We start from the raw sequence: 11,085 nt of genomic DNA on the forward strand, positions 1-11,085 counted from the left end.
GGGTGGAATTAAGGCCTGAACATTTATTAGGAAATATTATGGACCTCAATTCTTCTTACCTGCCCATGTTTAATTTTGTCTTTGAATCAATGCATGCATCAATTTTGGGTGTTTTTACTGGGGCAGTTGTTAAAAGTAGAGTACCTGTCATTACTTATTGGCTGGTGTTAGAGTTGTGATCATTTTTCCTTTGCAGGTTGATGAACCGTTTGGAGACTTGGCTGCAAATATCAGAAAGGTATAATAACTCTCATCCTCTCTCGCCCACAACACCAACATCATTCCGAGAACTACATGGTGAAGGTAAGCAGAGTAGACCATTGTTATGGGTCTTTGCAAGTGAAATTTTGTGTATCTAGCCCCTATTAAGTTGAATTCAACGTCTGATTACCGTATAAGCGCGTGTAAGAGGCGCACCTTTTATCCCAGATATTGCAGCCGAAAATGGGGGTGCGCCTCTTACACAAACTTCTTATCTTCCCCCCCTCCCCTTCACCGGTTGCAAGTTCAAGGGGAACTGAGTGGCCTTGGTTTTCAGCGTGAGTCAGTCATCTGAAACCCTGGGTCAAAATCAAGCGGCAGGCAGGGGAGTTTCTCCCTTAGTGACGTATTTTTAAAATGCTCCTGTTTGAATTTCTTGCAAGCATCGCGCCGTCACGTCGGTACCCCAGAGGTGAACATTGAAAAGATCGCGCGGGGTGATTCGCTCCGGAGCGCGCGCTAAATTTATTGCCACGAGTGGGCATCCCGCGGCATTTATACTACATATAGTAATATTGGTGTCAAAACCTGCGGTTGAAAAACTTCGAACGAGTGTGCTCATTGTTGGACTTAATGGTGGATAGAAGAAATCAGAAATGCTTATAAGTGAAGAGCGCTGAAGGAGAGGTCGAGGGGAAGAGGGCTCCCTCCCCTCCGTATTTAAAGCTACGAGCGAAGGAGCAAGGGAAGAACACGTCCGATCTTGCATGTGACGTCATTGCCTTTAAAGCGAAGGGGCGAAGGCGCAGCAATGTGATATACGCAGTTTGCGTTGCCTGAGTTTCCAGTCCGTCTCGTCTTGTTTGAATGCGCTTATGCTGCGCTTGTTTCTTCCGTAATTGTGCTGTTTGGACTATGTTGAATATTAGTAGCCTTATTTTAGCTATAAATCTTTGTGTCAATCAATTAGAGCTCAAAAAACTTAAATGCTGTAAGATATACGTCGCTTTAGGTCTAATTCTTTTTAGAACCTCGTGCGTGTCATACAATTGCTGAAAGATATCGAGATATCTTCGAGCTCAGAAGGTGACTCACGTAGCATTTGACCTCCAGAAACTCGGGGAATTGAACCTGGTAGACCGAAAAAGGTCAGTTGGTTGAATGGGGTAGGGATGAAACACGTTTCCATTGTTCCCCTGTAACTTGATATTTTCCTGTGGAGTCTCGGAAAGGAAAAAAACGGCAGAGGCATTAGCTGATGGAGAGCCGAGTGTAGTTCCGTTAGGCCCCTTGCACACACACCGATTTTGGACGGCCGGTAAAATATTGGCCGATATTTTACCGGCGAAGCGATGCTTGCACACACGCCAGATTTTTACCGGTCAAACGATACGTTGCTAAGTTTTTGAGCCGGCGTCGGCGATCCACAGTGACAATAGCCGGCAGCTAAACGGCATTTTACCGGTGCCGGCGTGTGGTCGGTACGTGTGCAAGCTCCAATGCTCTCCCATTGTTCACCATTGGAATGTGGACGGCTGATATTTTACCGGCCGTCCAAAATCGGTGTGTGTGCAAGGGGCCTTAAATCTACGACGTGGTTATTATCCTACGGCGCTGAGATTGCCCCGATTGTTGTTCAATCTCTTGGGGAAAGCTCATGCCATTTGCCTTTCGTGTTTTGCCTTAAAATTTTCCACGGCTGCAATTCTATTGCAATACTCCTGCGAGAGCTTTTAAACAAAATTGTTCGTGAGTAGAACAAGCAAGGTAGAGCGATGGCGTATGCAAAGAGAGGATCGGAACTCTTTCTACTCCCTCTTATGCCGCCGCAGTTATCAAAATTTCCTCTTTCAAATAGTACTGAAAGAGGACATTTCGATAACTGTCGAAATTCCAGGCATACGTCTGCAACACCGCACGATAGGATAAAAAAAATGTCGCAAAATTTTTTTTCTTCATAGCTTTGATGCTCAAAATAGGGGTGCGCCTCTTACACGTGTGCGCCTCTTACACAAGCTTATACGGTATTTTTTTGCCAATTCAATGATAGCATAACCTCTTGTGACATCTCCTCATTTAGCCACATTATTGATAGCATTGTCCTACCCTTTCTACCTTTATTTTATAATACTATCACCTCTAAGCAGTTATGTCATCCAAATTGTGAATTAGCCAAAACTGTATGCTAATACAGTACACTCTCATTATTACGAAGTTCACGGGACTGAAAAACCGGAGGTTCGTAATAACAAAGTTTGTACGAATGTTTCTTTTAGGAATCATCGAAAGAAAGAGAAAACATTTTTCGTCAAAATTTCTTGTCTCTTCAATCTCCCGCACTTAAAATCTTCAGAGTCAAGTGTATAATACAAGCGATTAAATTACGCGATATACGATGCTTTCCAAGACCTTGCTCATTAGTTGATAAACCTATACAAGGCATCGAGGAGAGTGGTTATCCTGCTGAATGCAACACAGCATCAAAGTCTTGCATTAACTCACGATTGTGATGAACTGATCTAGCTTGCAAAGTAGCTTTCGCCAAAAAAAAAATTGCTGTCGGTGGGAAGAGAGAATGGGTTAAGCGCTGACCAGTTCCTGACTTTTCACCAGGTTAAATGATACTTTGTTCAGATTATGCCCAAAGTACGAGTTACTCTTTGCCACGTCGTGCCGCATCAGCAAATTCCGAAGGTGCCAAATTTGAAATTTTGGGCGCGCTTCAATTTTTCGAATGTTCGTATCTCTGAAAGTTTGTAAATCCAATGTTTGCAGGAAGAGGACTAACTGTATGTCCAATTTACGAGCGTTAATGAGTGGATCACCATAATTCCACAGGAATGAAGCTTATTATATTGTGTTGCATGCATATTGAAGTATCGCCAATTGAAGAAAGAACCAAAATTGATGCTCTTGGACACAGTACAAGAAGAGAACTTAGATGTAGATCAATGATGATAATGTAGTGTACATCCACTTAAATGCCGTTGCTTTTTTGTGGAACTTCGTAATAAAGTTCATTTTGTGACTTCTGGGACCAGGACTGAGGTTTGTAATTTCGTAATAACGTTTCTTTTACAATACATTGGATAGGACTTTTCGTCGGGATCAATGAATTGCTTCGTAATAACGAGAACTTTGTAATAACGTTGTTCGTATTAATGAGAGTCTACTGTATAACAGTGTGATGTATGGCTGAAGAGTGATTTCCCGTATGGATTAACCACCCAACTTAGGGATGAGAATAACTTAATACACTGAATGTAGTTCCCCAAATTTTTGAGCCTAAATTTTTAGTTGTAAATTCTCTTGCAAAAAGTAGGCAATCTAGCAGTTTTCATTGTGTGTATTTATTTTATTTTTCTCTTACAGCAATTTCTAGTGCCATCAATGTTCAGCTTCCGGAATTTCCTCTCATACCAGCCTCTAAAGGATTTTGCTTGACGCTACGCAAGACGCTAGTCTCCTTCAGAGAAGTCCTGACATCTTTGGGAATATCTGATGCCACGAATGAGGATGAGGCGAAGGGAGTGGAACCAGCCCAGTCAGAAAAAGAACAGCAGCAGCTCACATCCAATCCAGTGGAGGAAAAGGGTCGTTTCAAGAGTTAGTTGTTGGGGTTACTCGCAGTGGAGGTATGCATCCTGCTCACTTACGAAGATGCATGTTCCAGCATTATCTACATGACTTTCAAGAAAATATTTTGTGGGATATTCGTTGGGTCTGCAGATTATGCTTGGGAAATGGAAATATGCTGCCTCAAGTGGCCATTGAAAATTTGCTGAAGCGGCATCCAGTGAAATTTGCCAGAATGAAGAAATTGGGAAATAAAAATGTTGTGCTGTGTGGGTGTGTCTGTGTGGATGAATGGTTGCGAGAAAGTGTTACCTTCGATTACAATAAAATCCAGTGAAGGTACGGGCTGATTTTTTAAGCCATTTTTTTGTTCCCAAGTGATGATTTATGTTTTTTTAGGGCTTAGGGAGAATGATGATAAATGACTCATTCCCAGAAACCCTTGGCAGTGTGCTTTCCTATCCCAAGATGTATATGTATACCATACTTTGCGTAAAGTTTACAGTTTTTGATAATATGTTTTACTGCACTTAGAATGCCATCCAGTACTTAACAAGATTGATAATCTAGTTGTTTGGAATCTTTGCATTTCCATAAAAAAGCAGTCAGTAATCAGATCCTCTTTAATGTGTCCAGTACATATTGTAATTCCTATTAATATGTATACAATATTATTACCAGCTAAGCTAGGCTGTGTATTTAAATATTAAATATTTGATGGTTATATTTTTTGTAGTGGCATACATTTTTGCTTTAATGTGCTCTGACCTTTATGTGCAATCAGAGTTCTGATGCCAGTATTTTATGCTATTTAAGACATGATGTCATAATAGTTCTGTTTGATAGATCGACCATAGTACAATATTTTTCTTGTCTTCATGAACATATGAGTTTCTTGCATAGTGTGATTGGGTGTCAGTTTTCACTATGTGTTATTTATTTAGCCTGGAAATATAGCTTGATATTTATTTAGCATTATATCAGTGGCATTAGTTCTCCTTATTCCAGTGGTTAATTTTAAAGGGTATGTTTTCCCCACATTTTAATGTGACTATTGTTAAATTATTGAGGCAGCAGTTTATTATAATTAAAGTAGCTAATGATTAACCTGTCTATGATTGATATTGTGGTGAAGTATTGATTTACTCTTTTGATTTGAGCCTGCAAATCTGGCCTCACATTCCATCATACCACTTTTGGTGGAATGCTGAATGAGCATTTTTTGTCTTTAAAAATTTCAGAGCGCCTTTCCATAGCTATTTTTCTCATAATATCAGTGCACGCATTATTTTTCAGCTCATTACTTGCCAAGTAGTGATGATTAGATTTCACAGTAAATGCTTTTTACAATGTCTATTATGGGAGCTCAAAATCTTGTGCCCATAGATGAATTGATAAGTTATCAGTTGCATTCGATTTATGAATTTGGGAAGTTTTTGTTTATTGGTGTGTAGGCATTATTTCTGCGATGTTTAGTTTATTTCCCTTAATTTCCATGAGGTTGTAATAGCGCATACATTTGGGTGTTCATGATCATTGTTGGTGATGACTACGAGAATTTTTATCTCAATCTTCAATAACTGACTGGATTACTTTATTGAAGTATGTTTTGTGGGTCAGATATTATGATTGCGTATGATAGGGGAATTGGTTCCAGTTTTACTGAAATCCTGGTTAAGAGGCTAAGATCAGAATCCAGAAGAGTCCATGGTATTGGGCCTCATTTAGAATAATGTAGCACACAATTGTGATTCATTCATTGTTCGGTTAACACTCTTGGAAAATTCATGAAAAACTTTTTATTGCTCGGCATGTAAAAATCTCAACTCCTACTTCTTGATTCTCTGTGCAGTAAAGATTACTTTGATAAATCTTTGATGTGGCTTATTCATTATTCGTAAACATTTCCTTGTTATTCGATTGGAATTGTTCTTATCCATTCAATATATGTCACTTATCTTCTTTTCCTGTCTCTTCTTCCCTTTTATAATCAACTTATTTGCTCATGTGAAGTCTAAGTGCATCTTACTTCAGTGTTGTGTTAATTGTCGATGAATATGTGTTGGGTGAAATTTTATTTGACTGCATGAAAATTTGGAAACCATCAAATGCAAAAGCAAACGGCACATGTTGAGGTTTAATACCAACCCTTGTGTAAATAATCCTTCAAGTGTACTAAGCGTGGTTGATCATGTGGTGTGGAATGTTTGGCTGGTGTCATACTTAAGACTTTGTATGTGTTGTTTTGGCAAATGAATATATTTGTGGGGGCTGTACTTATTGTTGCATGCATTCATTTCTCTCAGGGATTGCCGATAACTTTGTATTAATTTTCATTTTGTTTTTGTTGTTTGATTGAAATCTCTATGTATAAATATATCAATTATAAGTGTGTATATGTATGCATGTACACTTACCATGATCCAGTTAAAAGGTTTGTATATGCTGCTTACAACATGAGAATGTAGTGTCTTGCGTCCTCAGATATGTTCTACATGTGGTTCTACCTTTTGCATTATTACAGTTTCTGAATTTTCTTTAAGGGTGGTCCAGAAGACATGTAGTTAACAACTGCAAAGATAAAAACTGTTATAAAGAATGAATGAGGAAAGAATGGAAGATTTGCCTGTACAACAACCTGTTTCCCTCTGGGTGTGTACAGAAAAAAGTGGTGCTCTTCTTTGAAAAAAATATCATTATACATACTCTGCTGTTTGGACTCGTTTATTTTCTTGTTGAGTCTACAAAGGGTGTAAATTATTTAAAAACTATGTAAATCCCAAGTATCAGAGCTGTAAAATTACCTTGCGATTATGTTTAACCTGTACGCTCAGTGTTACTGCTTGTAAATTTGAATATTTGCTTCAGTCATGTAAACTTTGTGTGTTGTACATCATTTTTTCTGAGTTTCAATGTGTAGTATCATTTTTGAAAAACTGTCCAATGCAGTCATAGTTTTATTTAGTATTTTTTGTTTTATTACAGATGGGTTAATATTGTAAGACTGCATTGAAGTATCCAATGATAGTCTCTTTGGTGTTGTTTACCCATTACACCTTCATATCAATAAGCCAAATAATACTCCAGTTGTTTTCAACCATTATAATTTATGATCAATGATGGATTGTGGTTTATGTTGTGAAAGAAATTGCTCAGTTAATTACCTCCATTACTTGTAGATTTTATTCTCCTCTTTTCCTGTGCCCTGTTATGTATTAAACATGCACAATAAATATTGGTTGATATAATGAAACGTTTTCTTTTCTCCTTACTTACGCCTTAGTTATCCCTATTTTTTTTCATCTGCTGGTTAGTTGCCTTGGATTATTTTATACACAGTAATACTAATATATGGGAACAAAACTGATTGGACATAAATTGATGTTCAATTTTAAGAATCTAGCTGGTAGTCTAACTCACTTCCATTTTCCTCACCTTATCATTTGATATGTTTCTTTATATGCTGAGGCATAACTAAAAGAAATGTGGAATACTTCGAGAGTTACATACATTCATTGCATACTGCCCTGACATGACTTTGATGTGTTGTACGAATACATAGTAGCACATGGAGCTCGTCCAGTATTGCCAATGTAATTACTCCAGTCTGCGTTATTCCATTCATAGCATTCGAGTGCATTAACGGACTTAATGTTGTGAACCAAATTTTGTGTGAATATGTGCATGGCTATCAAAAATCATGTATTTCATGCATGTAAAACCCACCCATTGGTTGTTTAAAATAGTGTATTATTAAGAAAAACTGCCCACTAACCATGTTTGATGTTTATTTGGAGAGGTTTTCAGATAAATAACGCTTAAATGGGTGAGGAAAGGGACAGATACTCCGCGGAAACCAATGCGTAAATGGGAGACAGCATATGAAATGCTACATTGAGAGAGCTCACACATCATTGTTTCACTGGAGAAAGTATGATTTCCCCTGAATATGAAATACATATGTAATGGTGAGGTCTATTCTCTCATCATTAGGTCTCTGAGACAGAATTTTTGTATTGCAATCAAAGTATATAACTTTGAAGACTAAAATGTTGTTGGTGTAAGTAAACCTGATCACTGCGTACAAAGTTACTTGTTCCATGCACTACTTTGTCAGTTGTTTATCTGTACAAATTACGTTGTTTCTGTTGTAAAATTTTGATTTAGTTTGATGAGGATTTGAAATTGGCAGCTCAGAATCCTGATTGTCAGTGGAGTAGCGAGGGGGTGTCTGAAACCCCCCAAAATATTAAAGCATACTTTGCATCACAAAAGAAAATCAATTACTGAAAAATCATGAATTTAGAAAAGATTTCTTTGAAAAATGAAGTTATTTCCATTATGAAAAGTGTTAAAATTAGTTTTAAACCAAGAACTCTGTTTTTCAACAGTTTTCTCCCCTGGTTTTGGACCCCCTTTGAACAAAATTTCTGGCTATGCCACAGTTGGGTTATAGTGATGTTTTCAAAAGAATCCAGATCCCTGCTTGGGTGTTGTGCTGAGGGCACATCAAGAACAATAACCTGTCTGTGGAATAGGGTGTTAAGTTCTGGTTCCCCGGATAATAGATTCAAAGCAAACCTAAGTACCTAAAAAAAAAAGTGGGGCACACATTTAGGTGAGCAATTTTTATGACAAACAAAGTCAATAAGCTAAAATGTGAATACTGCACATACTAAAGAGAGCGGGATAGGGATCACCAATTTATCTTGATAATTATGATGTTTGAGCGTTCACGAGAGTGAGATGAAAGAGAGACTGGCCGTAACCACTGCAGGGGTCTAGCATATTCTTTCGTTTTCAGTTAGGTACCGTACTTTCAAGGTCCAAGGAAATTGGAATGCACTGAAAGAGCGTAAGACTCCCCGATACCATCTTGGGCCCCACGGGACTTGGCCCCAGAGGATTCCAGTTTAGAGTTTTATATTGGGGGGACCATCAAGTCCTGCAGGGAGTATAGGGGCTGTGAAATATATTCCCTACTGGCACAGGGAGTCCCTGGTGCCCTTCCTGGAAAATTTGTTCAGATTAGCCTCTGAAAACAGCACTTTAAGTTCTAACCAAGACTAAAATATTTTGGCATTTATAAAGATTTTGGACTTTTTTCAGACATATTACTATTCAAGTGAGGGTGGGGGCAAGCTCCCCTTCGGCCCCCCAAAACTCCGCCCATGGGGGATTCCCGCTGACCTGCCCTGGCCATTCCGCCTCCGGCTGCTAGATCTAGGCAAGGGATTTTTATGTTCTATACTATTCATCTCTGAATCAACTATCGATACTCTATGCCCCAGCAAAATACAATGTTGCAGGGGATCACCAGAGGAGGGGTTGCATTTCAGGTGTGAGGAAATCATTGGAGTGAGAAAGTAGGGTTTCTGGGAGGGATGTTTTGAACACTTAGACCCCTTGTAGGTCCTATTTGAGTGCTTTGTAGAAAACACTTCAAGTGCGGTACTCCGTCAATTGGATGGGAGGTTAAGCAGGGTCCTCATGGCGCCTGAAAGTTGGTCTTTGTCGATGCTGGGTTTTTCTTCACCCAGAGCTGCCTACATTTCCTGTGTCGGAAATTACCAGAGCAGTGGGTTGCCGCTTCCAAATACTATACCATAGTATTACCCAAAGCAGAGAGCTACCGACAGCCGTCCATTGACAGCTACTGAATTTAATCAAATGTATTTCAGGGGTGGTTAACTTCTTTCCGGCATTTGGGGAGGGATTAAAAAAGGGATAAGTCGATTACACTTTTTTTCAGCATGTATTCATTTAGCCTGCTGTCGCCGCAAATCGGAATCACTCGAGTGCCGTGGCCAAGAGGACTGCATACAGGAGGCTCAATTCCATCCCATTAAAGGATGGGTTCTGTTGCCACTTCGGTCCCATTTTAATCGGTTTTCAAAAATATCCGCGGCGCGGTGGTGAGTGCAATGCGATCCACTTTTTTCCAAAATTTTGGATTAGAATGTTTGTAATCGCGAGGAATACCATTGAAAATTTGTGAATTTGATAGATGATATCATCACGTATATAATTTTCGGTTAACAATTATAATTATACCTTATTTCCCCGCGAAACTCGGATCAATTTTTCCGTCAGCGACGCGAGTGGCGACTTTTGTAAACCCATTTAAATGCGCCTTGGGTGACAACACATTTAGAAGCAGACTTGAGGATTCTCTTATGTAATATTCGTGGCCGTGACAATGAAGTGAGGTCGAATAATTGTAAGTGAAACGATGCCTGAGAGGGAAGGGGCACTTGATCGTCTCTTAGGGGAGGGAAGGAGCACCCCTTTGGCTGAATTCTGCTACATCAAACCGTGTGTTCATCAACCTGAACGCTCGCGCTGTCGACAACGAGGGCCGCTGAGGCGTATGCGGTTCCGTTTGACAACCGCTCCGGTACGTGAGGAGTCGATGCGTCGACGCCGCGGCTGGAGTCTCCAGCGACTCCACAGCTGGTGGAAGCGAGGAGGATATTGAAGCGGAGTGAGAGCGAAAGTTACATGGTGATTGCACGTACCGAAGAGATAGACTAAATGTTTACTTAGAATAAATATCTTTGATACGGACCGTATTTTTTGCGACGCGTCATCAGCGTAAGGAAGAGGACGATTTCCCCGCAGTTAAGGCTGGGTAAGTGATTTATTTTTTGTCGTACCCGTGGCATATATATATATATATATATATATATATATGCATATAAATTCACAGGTAAGGAAAGAAAGGGAAAGGAACATGGAATAGAAAAAGGACAAGGACAACGGTGCTGTGGTAGATGGAAAAAGCCAGAAATCAGAGGGTAAAAATGCGGCCTGAGGTTCGTGTCCCAGTCAGGCCGCATTTTTACCCTCTGATTTCTGGCTTTTTCCATCTACCACAGCACCGTTGTCCTTGTCCTTTTTCTATTCCATGTTCCTTTCCCTTTCTTTCCTTACCTGTGAATTTATATGCATATTTGCGCTTAAGCATCTATTGGTTACTCTCGTGGGCCACAGCAAAGGGAGTTTTCTGTGTATAAACCCCCGCCGAAATCATGGTAAATCTAAGCGTCCTGGTAGCGCTACTGATAGTGCACCTGGCCGGCAACCAGGAGATTCTGGGTTCGAGTCCCAGTCAGGCCGCATTTTTACCCTCTGATTTCTGGCTTTATTCCACCTACCTCAGCACCGTTGTCCTCGTCCTTTTTCCATCACATGTTCCTATCCCTTTCTTTCCTTACCTCTGAATTTATATGTATGTTTGCGCTTAAGGCGCCGTGTGAATGAATGAAGTGGGGCTAATAAGGGTGGCTCAGGGAGTCCGCTTCCCGT

General features: G+C 39.9%; 1 protein-coding gene across 5 annotated transcripts in view; it reads left to right on the forward strand.

Annotated features, from left to right (window-relative positions):
* Positions 1-7,030, forward strand: part of LOC124165858 ((E3-independent) E2 ubiquitin-conjugating enzyme) — a 29,267-nt gene extending 22,237 nt beyond the window's left edge. For 4 of the 5 annotated variants that reach the window (XM_046543387.1, XM_046543412.1, XM_046543405.1 and 1 more), the window contains exons 16-17: positions 197-303; positions 3,574-7,030. In XM_046543387.1, the coding sequence (XP_046399343.1) occupies positions 197-303; positions 3,574-3,812 (346 nt within the window). In that variant the 3' untranslated portion in view covers positions 3,813-7,030. The remainder of the gene's footprint in view (positions 1-196; positions 304-3,573) is intronic. The other variant, XM_046543396.1, reaches the window with a different exon arrangement.
* Positions 7,031-11,085: the final 4,055 nt, after the last annotated feature.

The sequence above is a fragment of the Ischnura elegans genome, chromosome 1 (assembly GCF_921293095.1).
Source record: "Ischnura elegans chromosome 1, ioIscEleg1.1, whole genome shotgun sequence".
In the NCBI taxonomy this organism is placed as follows: domain Eukaryota; kingdom Metazoa; phylum Arthropoda; class Insecta; order Odonata; family Coenagrionidae; genus Ischnura; species Ischnura elegans.